This window comes from Ahaetulla prasina, chromosome 1 (genome assembly GCF_028640845.1).
Source record: "Ahaetulla prasina isolate Xishuangbanna chromosome 1, ASM2864084v1, whole genome shotgun sequence".
NCBI classification, from domain to species: Eukaryota; Metazoa; Chordata; class Lepidosauria; order Squamata; family Colubridae; genus Ahaetulla; species Ahaetulla prasina.
This window is the reverse complement of record NC_080539.1, coordinates 60,973,217-60,996,445: the sequence shown is the minus strand read 5'-3', so window position 1 is coordinate 60,996,445 and position 23,229 is coordinate 60,973,217. Positions and strand designations below refer to the sequence as shown.

The window sequence follows — 23,229 nt, the reverse complement described above, 5'->3', positions numbered from 1 at the left end:
TCAACACTGTCAGACTATTTACTGAATCTGCACTACTATTAATCGTTTCATAGTTCCCATCACCAATCTCTTTCCACTTATGACTGTATGACTATAACTTGTTGCTGGCAATCCTTATGATTTACATTGATATATTGATCATCAATTGTGTTGTAAATGTTGTACCTTGATGAACGTATCTTTTCTTTTATGTACACTGAGAGCATATGCACCAAGACAAATTCCTTGTGTGTCCAATCACACTTGGCCAATAAAAATTCTATTCTATTCTATTCTATTCTATTCTATTCTATTCTTCTACTGTTTTTGGTGGTTTGTTATCCAAGTGCTAAACAAGACCATTTAGCTTCTATATTGAGGAATGTGCTACCACTTGCTGAGACTTTCATGTTTTTGGACTGCGCTTCGCTTCCTGTCATCTCCAGTCATTTGTCCGTGTTACATGGATTTGATGATAGTTCAAATAAAGGTTTTAAAATATTCTCATCCAGGTTGTAACTCCTGTTAAGTGGTCCTCTTCTGAAAACATCAAGAAATCCAATTATCTTTTACAAGTCAATAACGCTTTGTAAACAATTCTTGACTTGATTTTGACAAATTTTGTCCTGACAAAATTTAACTTAATTACAGAGAGAAAAGAAAGTATATTTATGAAACAGGAGGTCCTGTTAACAGGGGGTTAGTAATCGTACAATGGCTAAACTAGACCTGCAATTAATCCACATTCTATTTATTATGCAACAGGCAGGCTAGGGAAGCCTGAGCAGCCATTCCCACCACTTTCTATTTACATAACAAACAAACCAAGAGGCTGGTTAATTGAATTCATATAATCAACACTCAAGCTTAATTTAGCTCTCATAAAAGAACTCAGGGGAGTAAAAAAAGAGAGAGAGACAGACTTGGAATAAATACCACCATTCTTTTTCAAATTTCTCCAGTGTGCTTTCCATGCAGACTGCAGAGATTTATACTCATGTTGCCTATCTGAATTCCCAATAGTCATCCAGCAATAACAAAATTCAGAGTTTGAGATATATCGATGCACAGTATCTATAAGAAATTCGTAATACTGTGCTATGAACAAACTTCCCTGGCTTTAGGGTTCTAGCTTATATTCTATGCTAGGATTGTTTCTTTAGTTATATATCCTGCTTGCAGAAGTTGATTTGCAAACTCCTGTTTTGTTTCAGTTATTATAGGAATTCAATATAGTAGATCAAGTATTATCTCATGCCTCAGTATCCAGCTGCATTAGAATTTCCAAGTACCAAAATATCAAAAATTACACATTTTCTCCCCAAAGCAATAATCAGAAAAAGTTGTTGTTTCTGATGCTCATTGCAAGAAAATGTCTACATACTGTATATTCTGAGGTTGAATGAAAATACAGACCTGTTCTCTTGACTTAAAATAGTTTAAAAGAACAGTAGGCATCTGGCATCTACAGGTGAACTGCAAGTTCCTTCTGTACAGCCTTGAGTGTACCATTTGATGGGACTCAGGATACCTGTACAGGTAGTCCTCAACTTACCATCATTTGTTTAGTGACCACAGTTATGACAACACTGAGAAAAGTGTTTTACAAATAGTCTTCACTCTTATGGCAATTGCATGTTGCAACATCCCTGTAGTCATGTGATCGAAATCTAATCATTTGGCAACCAGCATGTATTTACAACAGTTGAGTGTCCTGGTGTGTGTGTGTGTGTGTGTGTGTGTGTGTGTGTGTATGTGTCACATGATCATCATTTACAAACTGCCCAGGGGTTTCCAACAAGCAAAGTTAATGGGAGAAGTCAGATTCACTTAATGACTGCATGATTCACTTAACAGCAGCAGCAAAAAAAGATCATACAACGGGGCAAAGCCGATTTAACAATTGTCTTACTTAGCAATGGAAATTTAGGGCTCAATTGTGGTTGTAAGTTGAGGACTACCTATATTAAAAAAATCAAGCAGTGTTTTTTCTCAAGGTGCAAATGATTAGGCTCAAATTATCATTTTTGGACAAGTTATTTTTATGTATTTATATGTCACATTTTGAACTGCCCATTTCCCTTGGGGTTATGCAAAGGGCCAGGTTTCCTTGATAAATTTATAAGGCTGGAAGAAAGAAACCATCTACCCAGCACCAAGGTGGATGCATTCAATTACAGTAGTGATAGGTGCATCACTGGAAGACCTGAATAACCAGGGTGAGAGCAGAAAATCTAAGTGGTCACTGAATTAATGGAACTTTATACATTTTATAAACTTTTTAAATGTGTGTTTTTTCCTAGGGTCCATCCTCCACTTTCACTTGTTTACTCATGGAAAATAATACTTGTAATTTGCAGATTCATCTAAAAGTAAATATTCTTATCGTATGAAAGAAGACCTGTCTCTCAAAATGAGAGTGGTTACCATACACTGCTGATGTAGAAAGGGTTTATCTGATGTGAGAAGAGAAAATCCTCAACTATTTGTGAAGACCTTCTAAGCAATTAAAGCCATTTATCCAAGGCTCAGTGGTCTTGTTTTCCAAAACAGGCAAATTCTTTAAGCCAAATGTCTTGATTCAGCTTTATAGCTATAATTATTCAAGCAGTTGCTTTATATAATTTTGTAGCAATCAAGGCAAGTTACACTGAGATGTTGTGGAACTTACTGTATATAGTCACAAAAACTAAATTAGTGAGGTAAATCTAGTTAAATGTCATTTAAAAAATGAAGCCTTTTATAATCACTTATATTAGTGGCTATTTCAAACCCACATTATCTCTCCGTACAAATTTTTTGTTTGGCTATGCGGGTCTCTGTTGTTTGCACTGAGTGTTCACTAATGCCTGAAAGCCATATATAGAACAATTATTAGCAACTATACACTTGGTCTGATAACATAAAGAATTTAGACTATGTTTTTTCCACCTACATTTAAACCCAGTGGGAATTTTTTGTAGGACTTCTGCATGATGCAAAATATAGCATCTGCATAATTAAATTACAATCTCCCATATATATTTCAGATGTTTTAAGGCAGAACTCTATTAGAACTTGGTTTTGGTTCATCAAACTGAAAAAAACATTCACTCTGATGTGTATACTATAGCTGTTCTCTAGGCATCGGTTTCCACATTGTACTAAGTTAAAACCACCAAATAACATGACAATTTAACATTACGTGCAAGCCAAAACATTGGGGCTATGGATTGTAAGGATGTAAGTTTGGTGATCAAAAACATCTATACACAAAATCCATACTAAGTCATAAAACTGATGTAGATTATTCCAAATTCATTTTACACCATTGAAAAATTAACTAGTTTTTAAAATTTCTATTGTTAAACTTCCGAGTACACTTTGATAATGTGGTATATAAATGTGCTGAATAAATCTTTTAAAAAGGAAGTTAATTAATGTAAGAACTTAGACTTACAAACCTGAATTGCTTCTAGAAATAAAAAGAAATACATTCAGGCTAATTTCATATAGCTGTTTTGAAATAAAAAGGAAATTTTGATAACTCGGCAAGTCTCATCGTCATATAACTGAAGTGGCATGGGAGCATTTACAATCAGTGGATGGATGTAGATTATTCACAAAACTCTAAACATCTCCTGATGCAACATATGAAACCATTACGTCTTCCCTCCCCTTTCTCACAATTCCTTTGCAAACTACATCCAGTACAGATTGCTGGATCAAGAATAAGGCAACATGATTGATAGTATGGAGATCTGTTCAAGTAAGTTTTTAATAGAGTGCACCAGTGAATGTGAATTAGGATGACTTTCATTAAAAAAAGTTTAAAGGAATACCAGATAAAAAGGAACACAGCTCTTTCTTGCCAAAACATCATCTGCTTCCTAAGGCAGTACATGTTCATTGCTGAGCAGAACTGTTACAGAAGAGCTACATCACAGTACAGTACAGCATCTCAAGTCCATCTGTCAGAAGCCATTCTCAAATGGCACATTTAGCTACACTTACAGCCTTCTAAATTCAGGTTACAGAGTTTACCACATTTTTTTTGCTTTTTGCTTTTAAATAAAGTGATAATTTGGGGTGATTTTTCTAATCTTTATAGGAGTGTGCAGATGGGGCCATATGTTGAAGTTACAGAAATTACAACATTAAATAACATTGCACAACCAACTGCTATGATTAATTCAGTACAAGATAATCAATATTAAAAATGTACCATGTCCTAATGGTTTTGCAGTTTGAATCACTAATTATGAAGGGATTTTCTTATCTAGGCAACTGCCTGCACACAGCTGCATTTCACGGGTATAATGATTTATAATAAATACAAGAAAGTGGGCAAAATATTCAAAACTCAAAGATACATGGGAACAGAATTTATACAATCACATCAAACAATGCAATAAACAATGTAGGCTTAAAAGTATATGAAGATCCATGTATTCTTTGGGGGGAATTATTCTAAAAACCAGTTAATTCCTGAGGTGGCATTTAACATTAATTATAATTTCACAATTCTTGTGCTATGAAAATCTCAGTATGAAGGTAATATTTTCACAAATTGGGAATTGTAGTCTTCTAAGGTAGCAAATAGTATTTCATACTACAATATGGATATACAATGCATATTTTTACTCTAGTGAATCATTGGACCCAAGTATCTAAGAACATTTCAGATTGCAAATAAAAGTAATCCAACATTTTACTTTATTCCCCAGTGTGTTTCAGAACTCCATTTTCTTCACTGTTAAGTGCCAACACTCTAAACATGTTTGCATTTTTTCTGAACTAAACACTGTTTCTTAAAGGATGGTAAGAGTGAAAAGGGGAAACACAAGGAATCCCGTGTAGACTACGCGCCAACTTCCTTTTAAAAAAATTATAAGTGGTTTCTTACGAAGTAAAATTGATTAAGCTACACTTCTGAAAAACATTTTTTGTGCATTTTTAAAAAAACTATGGACAGTTTTTTAAAGAAAAATGCATGGTACAGGTAAGATTTATAAAAACCACCAAAAATGGGGGGTGGAAAAGACTAGGAAGAAATTTTCAACTCAAAGTAAACATACTTCTGTGCTGATGTCTAAACAACTATACAAGGTCTGTATTTAAGCCTTCTTACTATACAACTTTGTGAACATAAAATGAAAAGAATGCTCTATGTACTTACCTGGTTTTTTTTTAATGTAGGTCATACAGAATTAAATTTTACAATTCAGAATAACTATGTATAACCTTATTGCAATAGGGACAATCTCTACATGGGGAGTTTCACAGGCCAATTGTATTAGGCATAACCAGTACATTCAAAACATAAGCTTGAATCTTCCCTGATCCCAGAAATGTTGTTTCTCTCTACAGCTTAAGCTCATTTGCTATTTTGGATGCAATGTTTTTAAAGGCAATAGAAGTTCCCGATATTCGCTTGAAGCGGACTCCGTTGAGTGAAAGGCGTGGCAATTTGCATACTTCCATCTCCCACTGAACAAGGCTATCCTGTCGTGCATCCCCATGAACACAGAACAGCAGGAATCTTTCTTTTTGCTCGTAGTCACAGTTGTTAGCATCTAATACTTTTCGAATTTCTCTCATCATATCATTTGGGTCCATGGAACTTGTTGTTTTCATACTCCAGGTGAATCTCAAAGACCGTGGCTTGGAATCTTTGCCATCTTCTTTTTCTCTTTCTTTTGGTTCCCCAGAAGTACTCCTGAAAAGGTAAATAATATTTACACCCAAACAAAGTATTGGGTCAAAATATCATTTCAATCACAATCTTGCTGCTAAAAATATCAGTGTAACTCCAAAGGAGACTTTCTCAGCTGTCACCAATTTAGCTTTCTTTAGAGCTGGCCATCTGAACTCTGTACAGGGCTTTGAAAATACACAAAACAGAAGAGAAAGAAAACATGCTTCAAAAGCAGCAGGAAAAGGCAGCTACCCTGTTATTCTCTAGAAATTTATGTGTATACCTCTTTATTACGGGAGTGTATTTTGCCAATTTAAAAATGTAGATCTAAAAAAGCAACGATAATAATTTTGGATGCTTTTCATTTTTATTTTTGACAATAAACAAATAGTTTGCTCTAACTACGCAGGAAAGTAATTCTTGTTACATTATTATTATTATTATTATTTTGGGGGGGAGAGAAATCTGCATCAAAAAACCACAAGGAATTGTTTTGTGCTATAAAAAACACCAGAAACAACACTAGCAGAAGTGCATTGTCCTAAGCAGCATGGTGTTCTTTGCATCTTCTAAACAAATCAGAAGCATTTGTAAACTAAGCATTCAGTAGGATAATTGACAGGAAAAAATATATCTCCCCAATATTAAGTACTTTAGGTATCAATTAACACACCACATTTATTATTTAAAACGTTTATGCAGCTGCCCATCTTATATCAAACTCTGGGCAGCTCCTACTACTCTCAAAAAACATGATATTTTATGAATTTTATGTTCTGGAGCACTTTGTCAATTGGGATATGAAAGAAACACAACTGTTAATAGACATCAGAACTGTTACTCACTATACCATGTCTGTATAGACCAGGGGTCTCCAACCTTGACAACTTTAAGCCTGGTGGACTTCAACTCCTAGAATCCCCCAGCCAGCAAAGCAAAGCTGGCTGGGGAATTCAGGGAGTTGAAGTCCTCCAGGCTTAAAGTTGTCAAGGTTGGAGACCCCTGGTATAGACTACTGGATACTGGGTTAACATGCCTTGGATAAACAAAGGAGCTTCCTGCCCTTTTGAAAGCAGCTCACCTCAACAACAAGCACATGACAAGCCACCCCCATAGCAAATAGCAAAAGAATTTCAGAGAAAGTGCATTTGGCAAGGATTTGCGCGGAAGAAAGAAAGAGGAGAAGATTCCAGGGTGGATGCAGAAGCACTTGTTCGTTTCTTAAGATGTTTTTATCTTCTGCTGAGTATTGCTTAAGCACAAACAAGTCATCATCTGAATTTGACAGCATTTTTCTATTAAGTTATGGTAAGTTTATCATGTTAAGAGCTCTTTCACCTCTGGTGGTGCTGATATATCTGCACACACAACCTGCAAGACTGAACACTGTTAGCATAATCTGTAGCACATGCAAGGATTAAAGCTAGAATTATTCCAGTTGTCTTATACTATTTTTACAGACACAAATAGGAATTCTATCCTTATTCATGTGGCTAAGAGTTATTGCCACTTATTTGCACTTCAGTGCATTAGGTTAATGACCACAGCAGGAGGAATTCGGAACTCAATAGCTTAAGGCAGAGATTAGCAACATGAAAGTTTATATATTAAATGTGTCAAGGGCCACCTTCCATGAAGCATTAGGAAGTATATAGCATTCATATACTTTGCATATCCTGACATGAAAAAGCAATTCTTAATAAAACTTCCAACCAAACACACTGTCACTAAGAAAGGAGTGCTTGCTCAGATTCTAAGAACAATTTCATGCACAGACTGTTCAACATGCAGTGCGATTGAGGTGGAAACATAGAGTGTGCATGTCTTGCCTCTTACTCTACAAGGAAGATAAATTAATGCATGCAATTCTGTTGAGTGTAGGCTGCACATCATTCTGTGCAGTAGATAGGATAATTATATATAACAATATCTATGTGGCCCTTGGCATAAACCAGGGGTGCACAACTTTCTGGAACCAAAAGTTGCATTTGCTTTTGGGGATTGCATTCTGAAATATGGTAGCTAGCAAAAGGAGCAGATGGAATATCTTTATTTTAGTTCAATTACCATTACAGTGACTGTGTTAATCAATAGTTAATATAGTTACTTTTCATGTATTTAATATTACTTTATGGCTCATTAACAATTCTACAATGTGATGACATTTGAACATCACACAAGTATGGTCTTTGGAGGTAACATGCAACTTTGGGGCTCTTCAATTGTGCATCCCTGATCAAACCCAGAAGTCCAAGTAGGATCTATGGAAACTAGCTCAAAGGTATTTATTTAATGATTAAAAATAATATTGGTCCTGATTATTTCTCTGTATATGCTTGTGTTAGCCAAAAGTGACATGCCTGAACATTAATAATTTTGCTTAGTATTTGCAGAAAAGCAACAAGTATGGCCAGAGTGCTTATTGATTTAGATGATTAGGCCCTTAGCTTGTTCTTGGAAAGACAACGTAGAGCAACACTCTGACCTTGGAAAGCCTTAGAAGGAATTGAGCAGCCCATACTAGGAACTGCTGTATAAGAATCTGCAGACAATTGCTGCTTTTATAATAAATTATTTTAAAGCAGGAGTTAAAGAAGAAGTAAGAAACTGAACTCAGATGTAATATTTTAAAGATACAAGTTACCTAGAGATTTTGCCATTTTACATATTAGTTTAAAAGCTTTCAGAATCATGAGATTTTGAGCACAAAGGGACCCAGCAGCGAAGTATTAATAGTGGCTCCTCACCTTGAGGTGTCAGTTCTGCCACTGGTTTCGCCTTCACTTGGATCCCTCAAAACAAAGTTAAGGGTAAGGTTTTAATAAATGAAGGTTAAAAATAAATGAGTCAAGAAAACCTGCATCTAGAACAACATTTAAATTACTGATGAACAAATATTCAGCATAAAATTGTCATTTACTAAGATTTTAATAAACTTTTCTACAGCTACAGCTTTTTATATGCAACTCCAATTTATTTTTACTATAGTGGCCAACTTTAGTTTCTTCATTCCCACTCCTATCCCTTACATCAATGCTTCCAAAACCTAGGAACACTACCCAAAATCGGGTGTTTTTTCTTTGGATAACGATACACAAACTCATTACCGATTATAACAGGGTCATTTAAAGAAGGACTTTCTGAGAAGTGGTTTTGGGTAATAAAAAAGTTTGGGAAGCACTGCATCAGTATTTCTCAGTTTAACAGTTTTAAGATATCTGGACTTCAATTCCTAAAATTCCCCAGCCAGCGCTGGAATTCTAGAAATTGACATACAAACATTCTGAAGTTGTCAAGGTTGAGAAATATGGCTAAAAATAACCATCTGCTGACATACTCATAAACCAAAGTTTTGACTACACTCTTGTTTTATTCTACCCATTTCTCACAAAGCATCGCATTGTTTAAAGCACTACAGCATTCAAGACCCAGGAATGATTATTTTTAATTATGCCTCTAATATTTGCTATGTCATGACTTCATACCACAACACTGCAGTTCATTTGATAATTATATTAGGTATATATTTGTCTGCAAATTTAGGGTACTAATACCTGAAAATTTCCATATTAAATGTATATCTTCCAGCTTCAATAGTTCCTATAATATCATTTATTAAGTACCCTGTTTTGAATGCAGTGGTCTGACAGAAGTTGTCTTGTGGCTTGGAAAAACAATTCTAATAATGCTTCATTATTTTTTTTCTATTCAACACTAATTATTCAATATTTACCAATACATATCATAAGATTAAAGAGTCTATATTGTTATATATTGTGATTTTTAATTTTATATCCAATACAACTGTTTTTATCTCAATAGATGTATGAGTCAGTCATACTGAACATAGCATCCATTTATGTAAATGTGTTAATGTATAATTCATTATTATTTTCATTCAACATTATCACTGAGTACAGGTAGTCTTCCACTTACGACCACAATTGAGCCCAAAATTTATGTTGTTAAGTGAGAAATTTGTTATGGCTTTTCTTGCCACATTTGTTAAATGAATCACTGCAGTTGTTAAGTTAGTAACATGGATGAAACTAGCTTCCCCATTGACTTTGCTTATCAGAAAGTTTCAAAAGGGGATCACAAAAATCTGAGACCCTACAGCCGTCATAAATATGAACCAGTTGTCAAGTATCCAAATGTAAATCACATGACCATAGGGATGCTCTAATGGGCATAAGTGTGAAAAATGATATAAATCACTTTTTTCAACGCTGTTGTAACTTCCATTGGTCACTAACGAACTGTTGTAAGTCAAGGACTACCTGTTTTTATAACACTGTCTGTGTTACAGTTGCATAGCACGTGACCAATCAAATGAAATGTAGCATATGCTTGTACTTTCCAGCAAACAATACATAGCTTTAAGGTGATTGGTTCCGAAGTTATCCAAATCAATAAACAATTGGTTTATTTGCAAATTAATCAGAAATTCTAATTTGGGTTAGTCTATCTTAGCTCCCTTCTATTGGTAGTAGATCATTGCATTTTGACGGGCACCATTTTTAACATGATTCAGGGGGCTTCTATAGATACCCACTGGATCACTTTCAGCTTAATAGGTCACAAACTTTGCATGCTTGATATATGCAGAAAGTTCCATGTATAAGTTAGGGCGTGTTTTAGATAAATTATTCTCTGTGATATCAAAGCATAAATATGCCATGTGATCTAATACTATGTCAAACAGATACTCCAGATGCCACTAACCAGTTGAACACTAAAGAACACTTGTTAGTGAAATATGTTTCTCAATCTATTATACATGAGAAATCAAAAGGCTGGGTTAACAAATATTGCAATCATGACAATTCCAAACAAAGACCTTGAATCTGTGTTACAAATATCTAGATACCTGAGGAAGCTTAAATATAAAGTATAAAATATAAATGTTAAATGCTATGGGCCAAGTTCTGCATTGAAGTGATCAAAGAATGTATTTCAGAAGTGAAAAGTGCTTTATTAAAAGCAGAATATATATGATACAAAATAACAGTCAGTGTAGAACTCCCTCTACAACTTAAGGCATTTAAACAAGATTCATAATGTATGCATTTAGAAAATACTGTCTCAAGGTGACACCTTGTTTTGAAACTGCAAATTAATAAAAAGTGAAATTACTTTTAACTTTCGGAATGTTTGACTACATAATAATTGATTTGGGATTTAAAATCTACCCACAAAGTGTATTTTGTGGCCTACAAGTTTTAGAGTGACTGCATTCATTAATTTAAATTCATATTTTCTGCTTTTCAAGAGAAAAGGTTTATTTTAGCTAGTGCTTAAAGTACTGCAGCAGATGGTAAAGCATTTTGTCCTGTGTATGAGAGATCTTGCAAAGATGATGCCTACATTTTCAGTGTTTAAAATTTTACTTAAAATACAAAGAATCTGGAAAATCAGCTTAAGTTTTAAAGTAATACTCATGAATACCAGATTCATGCAGTGTAGACATGCCAAAACAGAGAGATGCTCGCCACAATTCCCGGTGTTGAAATGACATCCATGTAGGAATCTTGTGGTAGAATTGGCTTTTAATATCTAAAATGCTAGCATGCCTATTAGCATTTTCACATACATTGGCCAATACTAAACTCTTTACATTTCATGCAAGATATCCAAGTTTCTTTAATAATGGCATCAACAAATAAAATCATAATTATTGCATCCCAAATCTTGAGAACATTTGGGCTTCAGTGGGGTTTCTAGGGAGTTGTAAAACAAAGCACTGACCTGAATAAAGCCTGCTTAGTTTTAACAGTAATTAGCTTCTTATTTCACAGTTTGCAATAACTTGGAAATGGAAACAATGGTTCTTACTAACCTGCGGACAAATTTGGAAGTTATCTTGCTTATAATGCCAGTGGATGTTCCCCTTCTAGTTTGAGCAAATGTCCCTGTTTCGTGCGATGGTGAAGCAGGGGGCCCATTGTAAGTGGCATTTCGCCTCTCCCGTAGCTGCTCGCCATGGAAAGTGCTTCGGCTTGAACTCCCTCGAGGAAATCGGGTTCTATCTGGAGTGGTAGTGCTAATACTGTGAGCAGACGGGGAAGCAGCAGGTGCTCTCTGAGTTGCGCTACTGAAGAGGGAGAAGAAAGTTTGAAAGTTTACTGGCACCTCTCTCAAACTTACCCTGGACTAAAGCTGAGGTTGAAATTGGCATGTGTTCTCAATTTATTACAAAGCTTATATGCTTTTGAATAAATCTGGATTGCTTATTTTTTTTAAAAACAACAACACTTACTGAAAGAATAAGTTTAGAAATACTTTTGAAAAAGTACAGTCATATTTGCAAGATATTGGTTTCACAAACATGGAGTGCATTTGAAAATAGAAAATTATTCAAATTCCTATGTATCCTTTAAAATATAGTATTTCCTAGCTTGTTTTGTCTCTTAGAACTCTTGTAATTAAACAGTAATAAAACCAGTAGCAGAAGTGCTGTAATGTTAAAAACACATACAGAAAAAAAACCACTTTTCTTATCCTCCCTTTAGATTTCCATTTTCCAGCTTACTGAGTCCTCTGCATACTTCCTTCAATAACTTTACATCTGGTTTCATATTTATTTCATGAACTGCTTTCCATTCTGATCTCAGAAAACTGTTGTAGGACCACCTTCTGCCTTAAAACAATCCCAACACTTTGTCCACCAAGTGATAAGAACATTCCACCCTCATCACATGAGATTACCCTTAGGCACTTCAACCCCAAATAGGTCTGCAATAGAAATTTCAGAGCAACATTGTGTTGCCTATGGCATCATTTCTAAAAATTTAATAATGCTTATTTACAGACTTCTGACCTGGCAAATGATTATTATATTTTGAAAAATACCTTGGTCGATAAGCTTCAGTGCCATCTTTGATAGTTGGAAGTGCAACTTTTATAGGATGACCAGAGGCTGACATTGACTTCTGATGTCGAGGTCGTGCAGATATGGCAGAAGGGACTGCAGAGCCAGCAGGAGTACTACTTGCAGACATTTCTGTTAGGCTTTTATTATAGGGAGGAAGAGGTTTAGAGGAGTATCTTGAAATAAGGTGTTACATGTAAAATTTCCAAAGAAAGGTTTTATCTTTTTTTCCCCTTCAAAAACAAGGTTAAAGCCTAGCCATAAACATCAGCTTCTAACAGGAAATGCAGCAAATGTTTGTACTGGCTCAAGTTATAGAAACAAGGCAGCTTCCTTACACCAAATATGGCTGAGTAACCTTCTTCTTGCTCCTCCACAAAAAACAACAACAACAACAACAAAAACCAAAAACACGAAAGGAATCTTTTTACTAGTGACATCCTTTATGTATCGATCAAGGAAAAAAACATACTACTTTTAGATTTGGTAATGGAAGAAGCAGAAGCATATTAATTAAGATCCACTTAGTAGATTTAGAAAAGTACACCAAAAAAGGAGAAACATTTCCTACCCAAACTAATGTATGTGCCTGTCTAATTAGGAAAAACAATTATGGTTGACTTCCTTGATCAACCAGAATAAATGCTTTGCACTCTTTGGCACAGCTTAGGTCTATCATGTCATTCACAGATCCTGACCACTACTAAGCTACTAGCAGTGTTTTAAATTAATCTGTTAGTCATTCTGAAAGAAGCCACATCTAGACTTCATTCCAAACGAAATCAACTGATTTCAGAGCACCCAAAAACAACTGTTTGTTCAGGGGCATAATTCTGCTATGTTTTTATATTGTCAGTATTTAGACAATTTATGTTTTTCTTCTACCTCTAGCCAGATGACTTTGTACAACATCCAGAATTCCCAGCTAATATAGGGTTTCAACAGTGGCGGCTAGTAATTCTGGAAGTTGTAAATCCAAAATACCTGAAAGATAACCAAGTTGAGGAAAGATGCCCTATAAGCATCTATAAAATCTTTGCTTTGGTTTGCTTCTGAAATTAACTATACTTAAAAGCCAACACTTAAAAGCCTTCCCAGGACTGAAGGAAGGAGTATGTGGCTAATTGTCATAGTGTAAGGAAAAAAGATTATTATTTTATTTTTATTTAATCAGCGAAGGTTGCACCAGTTTCAAGAAGTTATAATACCTCTGCCTGAATTCATGGCTCATTCAGAAGGCATAGGACCCACCTATCTTCCTTGCTGTGTTTTCTCTATTTTATTTTTCCCCCTTGTCTGCTTATTTGAAGGTTCTTTCTGGTAGTTGCAATTTCCGCAAACCACTAAATGAAAAAATGTGTCAATCCCATGGAGCTATTAGGATAGCTTTAAATAGAAAAAGCAAGAAGAGGTTTTGCACTTTGGTCTGTTTAGAAAACTCAAGGGTGGAGGGGAGACATAGAGGCAATTAGTAGAAACATAATTAAGGAAGGCATGTGTAGAAGAAATGAACAAGGGAGGATACAATGCTTCTATGGAGGAATGACAAGAAGCGTGCAAATAATCTTTGCAAGATTAACATTCCAGCTAACTTAGTAAATAAATCAAGGGGAGAGTGTTTTGAAAAAGCAGCAATTTAATTTTTGCTGGCATTTTCCAAGCTGACCTGTGCATTCAGTTGACATCATTCAGCAAGGACAACAAAGGGACCAACAGCAATTACAGCCCACAGTTACAGTGTTAATCATTGATGTATGGCTTATGTATTTATAATGCTCATGTAGCAGCAGTTCTACATAGAAATTCACAGACCAAATGGGTTCTAATATTAGTTCTGTTCAGGAATAATGGAAGTAATATCAGAAGAAGGCTGTTTGAGGCTAATTGGGCTTCTCTTAGTTTCCATTTTCCTGCAGAACCTGCTTAAATGATTTGTTTCCAAGCATTCTGCATTATGTTGAATGTGAATAATTAGGAGATTTTTGATTCTGGGGAGATGAAGTTTAGTACCTGTTGTCTTTCCCATTCTGAATGGCAGAATAGCGATCTGTAGAACGTTCACAGACATAGGTGTTCCTCCGGGTCATGCTAGTTCCAGAAAACATATTGTTCTAGAGGAGAGTTGGACACAGATTTACACATAAATACAAGTTAAATAATGGCAGGATGAAAAAGTCTAAGTTTATAGTATGTTATCATGCTCATAGACAAGAGAAAAGTCAAAACCTTTGGCATTATATGAAAAGAACAAGCTCTCATTATTAAGATTTTAAATGCAAAGTGATAGTAATGATGAACAGTCTTGAAGGGAAATACAAATTCTTTATAGTCTCTGGCAATAGCTACTGCAATTATCTCCTAATAATAGGCCTCAATGACTATCCACACTTTTAATTAGTCTCTACCTATAAGCTATAGTTTGCATTCAGAATAGAATGCAACATCAGCACAAATGATGGAGCAAAACACAGCAAAGAGTTGATCTGATGGTCAGGGTTTAGGTAATTATGCTGGGGAGGAGGGGGAAATTTTCCGATTCAAAAATGGGTCTGCACAAGATCCAAAAGCCCCAATATCGTTCTTTGGGCATAAAGGTCTGAGTGCAGCTCCTATTATGTTACTGGGGATCTGCATAAGAACTGTAATGTAATGTTAACAACGAGATTAAGACTAGACCAACAATCAAGAAATAAACAATATCCTAATCAAGGAACTACCAATGCAGAAAAACAAGCTAACAGTAAACAGCCTAATCAAGATACCACAAAGTCCACTCTTACCAACACTGACAGGACAAACCACTAGCATAGTGATGGCGAACCTTTTTGGTACCAGGTACTTTGCATGCACACATCTGAGCCGCAACCTGGAAGAGGATCTGCCCAGGGCACATGCTTGTGCCCAAAAATGAACTTCTCGTTTTAGCTACTGAATTTCCGCTTTCAGTAAGCTATTTTTCTGGGTTTCTGGCGCGCATGTGACGATCAGCTGGCCTTTTTGCATTTGGCAGTGCCGGAAACTAGAAGAGCTGGTCTTCCATTTTCCTGCTGAGTACGTGCGTCGGGCAGCTGATCGTTGCGTGTGCATAAGAAACCCGGAAGAGGAATAGGTGACGCCATGCGTGCCAGGCGACATGGCTCTGCATGCCACTTTGGGCATGCATGCCATAGGTTTGCTATCACGGCACTAATATATAAAATGAAAACAAAGCCCATTCTCTACTAGTATTGATGATGTTATCTAGTTTGATAATGAAATGTCGGGGGGGGGAGACTAAGGTCAGAGAGCACCAAGGAACCCACAAGGTAAAGATTGCTACTTCTAAGTCATCTGTCTAAGTCACAGCTGTAGGATTTCAGTACACAATATCCTGCTATAGCTATCAACTGTTCCACATTACTAGAAACAAAACATAGCTATACATACTTCTGAAAAGAAATCTATAGCATTATCTCACACTTAATACACTTACGCTTAAGCTTAAATTGCACCACAATGGCTGATGATGCTATAAATCACAATGCAGATATTTTAATATCAAGAAATGATAGTATAAACTTTCAGTTCTGCTATATGAATAGGGTTTTTCCCCCCTTCAAGCAATAAGGCATTTGATTCAAAATAAAGGAGTCAGCAGAGTTGTCTGGAAGCAAAATTGGAAGGATGGGAAAGTAAGATTTTGAGCAACTTGGACAATGAGAGATCAGGTTCCAGCTGGTAACCATAGAACTTTTCCTCCATGGATATGGTCTTCTTTTCAGGATTAGTTGAGAGATGCCAAAATATAAATTCACCTGCAAATCCCTCAATAATCCAAATGACACAATTATTTTTGCTATTCAGATATTGTTACTACTTGGATTTTCAAAGTCTTGCTTAATTTTATATGCTCCCATCAAACCATTCACATAAAGTATTAAACAATAATGATAAAGACTTGTTATGTGCTACAGCACAGGTGTCAAACTCACAATGACACATCGTCACATGACGTATTGCAACGTTGCCCCCCTTCGCTAAATCGGATGTGGGCGTGAACAGCACATGACGCATTCAGCCCGCGGGCCACAAGTTTGACACTCCTGTGCTACAGAGCTCTGACAGAACAAGTGAATAAAAAATTTCACTTACACTTGGAACAACTGTTGATTTTTTCCTTTCGGGCCCTACCAATGGACTTGCTGTCACCTCACTTTTGGAACCAACAGTTGTGCTGCTCAATTTCCGTGACATTTCTTTATCCCATTCTTCTTTATATTCACTCTCTGCACTGTTTGCCTGAGCTCTTTTCGAATATGAGACAGCAGGAGGGATAGATGGGCCAACTATGAAACCAAGAAAACATCATGTAGCAGCTTCAGTCAGTTTGGTAAGTATTTACATTTACTGAAATACAAGTAAGGCAAGCTAATATAAATAAGACAAGAGCTATTCTATTGCACACATATTTTACTTGAAAGCAAATTTTAATTTATTTTTTTACTGACTTGAATAATTTTATAGAAGCATCCAGTGATGAAATCTGAACTGATTTACTACCGGTTTGCTGGCTGCACATGGGTGCTGCATGCCAAATGCGCACTGTGTGCGTGCATGCGCGGTGTGCATTACACACCAAATGTGAGGTGCATGCATGTGCAGTGCATGCCAAAAGGAGGCATGGGGTAAGTAAAACAGCACGCGGATGTGTGTGTGTGATCAGCTGTGGCACGCAATCTTTTTTGTTTTACTTTTAAAAGCATTTTTTACAACCTATTTGGCCGAATAGGTTGTAAAAAAATGCTTTTAAAAGTAAAAAAAAAAAAGGCTCTGACAATCGCACGGCTCAGCTGTGATTGTCAGAGCCTTTTTTTTAACCTTTTAAAAACATTTTTTACAAGTTATTCCTACCGTTCAGGCGGGAAAAGCGAGTGAGCTGAAAAGAAGCACCAAACGGGCAATTGGGTGGGCACGGGTTTTTTGCTACCGGTTCTCCGAACCACCCACACCCATCTACTGGATCGGATGATCCGGTCCGAACCGGGAGCATTTCACCGCTGGAAGCACCCCTCCCATGAGGAAAACTCTAGTCTTTATACATAAACTTCCCAAAATATTAATGGCTGTCACTTCGTTTACAGACTTACAATAAGGGAATTTTTTTAATTACATCTAACCATTTTCATGGAAATGCCAAAATAATAATAACAGCAGTTCTTTAGTTATCAATTTGATACACTTGTGTACAAAGTAAATTTTTGAAAATTCTGCAAGAATCCCAAACAAAGAAACTCACTCCAAATATGTTTTAAATCTAAGATACTGTACTTTTAAGAATTTATCTTTTTTTATCATTTATTCATTTTCAAATACATTTTCTCTAAGTTTATACAAAAATATAAGACATACTTTGCTATATTTAGGGTTCAATTTTAATTTCAAAATTCAATGGAATACAGATCCAAGAAGTACATTGCATAATTACAAAAATGAAAATGAGATAGAAAAGGGCAGCGGATTCAAACATATTCCGGCCCAATGTTTTAAAAGATTGAGCTCACTAATTGCTTGTTTCATATATATCTTCTCTAATATGAACACAGCTGATAGGGGAAATAATTTCCAACCTAGCACCCTCTAATACCATTTCAAGCATGTCTGTATATTACACATTCTACCACATATGAACAGTAATATCAAATATGTAGCTTTGAATAATTTTTCTCAATAAATAAACAAGTTTAATGGATTTGACTCGTTTGTTTAATTGAGTTCTCTTTATCTAGCTTTAGGATTTGTGTAAAAAACAGATCATGTTTTAGCACATATTTACGTAGAAATATTAAAAATTCAAACAATTCAAGCCTCTGGTGGCTCAGCAGACTAAGTCTGTCTGTTATTAACACAGCTGCTTGCAATTACTGCAAGTTTAAATCCCACCAGGCTCAAGGTTGACTCAGCCTTCCATCCTTTATAAGGTAGGTAAAATGAGGACCCAGATTGTTGGGGGCAATAAAAGTTGACTTTGTATATAATATACAAATGGATGAAGACTATTGCTTAACATTGTGTAAGCCGCCCTGAGTCTTCGGAGAAGGGCGGGATATAAATTAAAAAAAACAAAAAACCAGCTTCACAAATTTATAAGTGCCACTATGCTCGTACCCCTTAATCCATCTTCATTCTCTTTTTTTCTTTTCTGCAATTCCCATGGCAAGTGGGTTTGGGAAAGAAAATATTTGCAAAGTTTGATACTGCTTGTTAAATTTTACTTTTCAACCATCTCCTGAGATACAAAGTTAAACATGGAATCTTCTTGCAAATGTGAACAAGAACTTACTTTTTTTGGTAAGAAAGTAACACTTACAGATTTAAAATAAAAGAACAGTGAATATGGCAAATGAATATATTTGGATACATTTTCTTTGGCAGAAATAGTTTTCAAATGTTTCCTATAACCAGAAAGAAACTGGTTATAGAAATTCCTACTTTGGGAATTTTTTTCTTCCTTGTAGAACTCTTCTAGCTCAATGACAGCCTAGGTCTCTTTACATGTATTGCATATTTGAGATCTCCCTAGAAATTTTCAATAATATTCAAGTCTGAAGACTGGGAAAGTAAAAACTTAGTCCATATCACTATAGAGATCAACACTGAAAAGAGGTGGATATTTCAGCAACCAAAATCCAAAATTTAATTCCAATCATAAAGCACTTATAGAAAGAAGGATAAAAGTTTAGTAATGCCCCTACTATTGAAAATCTGTGAAAAAAGCTCAAACAAGAAGTATATGCCAGGAGAAATAATTATGAATACAGACCAATTTGCTTTCTTCAGAGTTAAAATAGCTACAGACATAAAAAGAAATGCAAATGAAAACTACTTCTCTCCAGTAACCCAAATTATATTTATACAGACAGCTCACAAGATAAAAGCACCATGATGTGTTAAGCAATGTTCAGGAAGGTGTTGCTGCCAAGCCCCCAGGAAAGAGAACACAACTTAAAATTATATTCTGCTACTTTACTTGGTTGAATGCCATCCCCACCATGTTCACTGAACCGACGCTGTTTCTGATTGGCTGATATACTCCGTTGGACCTTCAGGTGAGCAGGAGATTGCATAGAGCTATTGTTGAGATCACTTCCAGGTCGAGATCTTTGACTCAGGGTAGTACCGGATAGAGACTCGTTCCCATCACACTGTAAGGATAAAAAACATATTTGGAAACCAAGATCATATCTCCTTTCTCAAAACATACACTATTTCTTTCTTAAGTTTAGTTAAATTAAGTAGCACAATTAGGGAGTATTTCTAGAGTCACATTAGAACAACATTTATTACCAAATGACCTTAATTTTGGTTGGAGATTGCAGATTTTTTTTTCTATACAAGATTTCTTTCTTTCTTTCTTTTTTTAAAAAAGTAAAATGCAGCGTGAAGAGCCTGCTACTTCAAAGGAAGAAAATGGGCAGAAGGCTTTTGTTTATCTCTAGAGAAGATTCAATTGTCCACAAAATTCTGTTGTGGAAGGAATAATTTGAATCTGTTAATACAATGTTGGATCAATGGGAAAATAGGTGAAGTAAAGGATTGAAATTTACAGTGAATTATAATTAGAAAAAGACTTTACAAGATGATGAATTGTTGGCACTTAACACTTGATAAATTGTCAAAGATGTATATAGGTCTGTCAAATGTATGTTGGAAAGGTAAACAATATGAAAGTACTTTTTATCATCTTTTGTGGAAATGTAGAAAGCTAAGAATTATTGGAATAAGACATGTATTTTAATTCAAAGAATTCTTACACTAAATGTAAAAATGAAGCCAGAGGCTTTTCTTTTAGGTTTGATGGATAAACAGATTGAAAAGAAAACATGGAATTTTGTTTTTATATGCAATAACAGCAGCAATTCTTTATGCACAGTGATAGAAAGACCCACAGGTACCCACAATGGAAGAATGGATGGTGAAACTAATGGAGTTGGTGAAGATGGCAAAATTGATTGCTTCCATTAGAGAAAAAAAGTTTATCTTCATTGCTACCTGGAAACAATTCTTAGAATTTTTATGTGAAATGAAAAGAAATGAAATTTTAGCTTTTGGATTTGATGACTAGATATGTTCATTGATTCTAGAAATATTGTACATTATGATTTAATTTAGTTCGAAAAGATTTTGTTTGTATCTGTAAATTTACTCTTTTTGTAGCTCTTTCTCTTATCAGCTGCACCCCCAATTTTGCATTTTGCATTTTCCCTTCCCCCTTTTTTGTTTTTTCTATACCTTTTCTGAAATGCAATAAAAAAGAAATGTATAAATTGTTTTTCAAAAAGCAATTAAAACGTTTTAGTGCTGCAATGCCTTTAATTATCTGTGACTATGGGTGGTCACCTTAATATATGCAATATATGGGTTGTTTAATGTTACTGTTTTTATTATTTTCTTGTTTCTTGCCTTGCTGTAAACTATCCAGAGTCTCACCATTGAGGCAGTTTACAAAGACTGTAAATATATAATAAACATCAGTTACAGAAAGGATGAGAAAATTCTTTAAAGCTTTTCCATTCCTAATTATACTCCAACAAGGATGTCTTTCCCCCCCAAAAAAGAAAAAGAAACGAAGATCAATCACAGGAAGACAGATGCTTGCTTGTAGTGAATGATCAGTCTTTAATAAACAAGCCTCTGATTTATGAAGCACATGCTTGCATCCATTGATCCAGTTTATAGATTGCTAGCCTCTGCCAGCTTGTTTCCTAAGATTGCTGGCTTGTGACAAAGAAAAGCATATCTTGCTTTTATTTCTCAATTCACATAAAGGTAGTGGTGGTGCTAGAAAACACCTTAAGAAATCAAATTGCACCAACACCTTTATTTTTAATCATTTTGCACTATAGAAGAAAACTTCCAAACAGATTAGAAGTTTATTATTTGGGTGTAAATGAAATGCTCGCAACACTCTTAATGTTTATCTAAAGCAGATAAAATCTATGAAATACTAAGCTATTAAGCAGGTTAAGCATGACATGGTAGCCTCCAAAAGAAGTGGACTACAACTTCCATAACTGTGGAACTGCAGTTCAACACAACCAGGAAGATTTTAGAACAATGATGGAGACCATTTTGGGGTTGACACATCAAAAATCCAGAAAACGCTCAATCTGACTCTGCTGGTCTATCATCACTACCACCAATACTCAATGCCCAAACAAAAGAAAAATAATTCTGTACATTTTCATTTTTTAAAAAAAAATACAGCCCAATCATGTGCGTGATCCCCAGGATCTGCCATGCACTGCTTATCTTCAGGTTGTGTTGTTTCTGTAGACAGCTCCAGCTGCTTACCCAAGGCTGTGCTCTCACATGGCCTCCAGAGCCTCTGAAAATTGCACAAGGATGGGATGTCCTTTCACACAGTTTTCAGAGGCTGCGGAAGAGCATTCTCTGAAACTACTTGAAGACTGAAAATCTTGAGGAGGTTCTGAAGGCCACATGAAAGCACACCCCGTTATTGCACAATCTCTGTAGCCTTCAAAAATTGCACAAAAGCACACTCCTTTCATGCACTAGTTTTTAATTTATTTATTTATTGTTCACATTTTTATACCGCTCTTCTCCGAAGACTCAGGGCGGTGTACAGCATAGATAAAACACATGTACAAAAAATTAAAATACAATATATATTTAAAACTCTGATTCCATGAGCTGAATATTTAAAATAAGTAGATAAAATTATAAAATAAAATAACCCCGCTAAAACCCCACTAAAAGCCCTCAATTAAAATTTATCATTAGGCCAGCCCTGCTTGATGAAAGAAAAAAGTCTTAAGCTCGCGCTTAAAGGTCTGAAGATCAGGGAGTAAGCGTAGCCCCACGGGCAGTTCATTCCACAGGGCAGGAGCCCCCAGAGAACGCTCTTCTGGGGGCCGCCAGCCGACATTGTTTGGCCGACGGCACCCTAAGTAGACCCTCCCTGTGAGAGCGCACAGGTCGATGGGAGGCTACTGGTGGCAGCAGGCGGTCCCGTAAATATCCCGGTCCTATGCCATGGAGTGCTTTAAAGGTGATGACCAAAACCTTGAATCATACCCGGAAGACCACCGGCAACCAATGCAGCCTGCGCAGGAGGCCATGTGACAGCATTTAGAAGCTACAGAGGCCATGTGACAGCATGGCTCTCTTGCAAGACTTCCAGAGGCTGTGCGAGGATACATTCCATTCTTGTATAATAAACAGGGCTGTTTTTAAGAATAATTGTTTGGTGTTGGTGAATGCTGCCGTGTCACCTGAAAGATCATGGCTACATCATTAATACACATGTATTAGATTTACCATCACTGCTCTAGATTATGAAAAATTGCTGTGCCACTGGCTGGTCTTTTTAATGTTATGTATACAATAATGATGACTTCAAAATTATTTCAGCCTTGAATTAGTTTACTCAAGGATGCTCAAGAGTTAGTAACTGATTCAAACTTAAAAGAAGATGAAAGGTGTATACTGAAACACTGTGCAGTAGAGATGTTAACATCCAATATACCTTAAAAGATATTCTCTACTTACAAGAACTTCTAGGGCTAGAAAATGAAATTAGACAAGCACTCTGGTCATTATTGAGTTGGAAGCCTACAGGAACTGACTGAATATCACTGAAATAATGGCAAGCAAGAGAAGATACAATAATGATTGTAAACGAGCTATGCTAAGAAATCTGGAG

General features: G+C 35.8%; 1 protein-coding gene across 4 annotated transcripts in view; it reads right to left on the bottom strand.

Annotated features, from left to right (window-relative positions):
- Positions 1–3,718: 3,718 nt before the first annotated feature.
- The window catches only part of MARK1 (microtubule affinity regulating kinase 1), a 71,080-nt gene continuing 51,569 nt past the window's right edge, over positions 3,719–23,229 (bottom strand). Inside the window, exons 12-18 of one of the 4 annotated variants that reach the window (XM_058165446.1) lie at positions 19,534–19,708; positions 16,659–16,852; positions 14,538–14,638; positions 12,509–12,667; positions 11,496–11,750; positions 8,404–8,448; positions 3,719–5,677 (exon numbers count right to left, since the gene is read on the bottom strand). In XM_058165446.1, coding sequence (XP_058021429.1) covers positions 5,323–5,677; positions 8,404–8,448; positions 11,496–11,750; positions 12,509–12,667; positions 14,538–14,638; positions 16,659–16,852; positions 19,534–19,708 — 1,284 coding nt within the window. In that variant the 3' untranslated portion in view covers positions 3,719–5,322. The remainder of the gene's footprint in view (positions 5,678–8,403; positions 8,449–11,495; positions 11,751–12,508; positions 12,668–14,537; positions 14,639–16,658; positions 16,853–19,533; positions 19,709–23,229) is intronic. The other 3 variants (XM_058165447.1, XM_058165448.1, XM_058165449.1) reach the window with 3 other exon arrangements.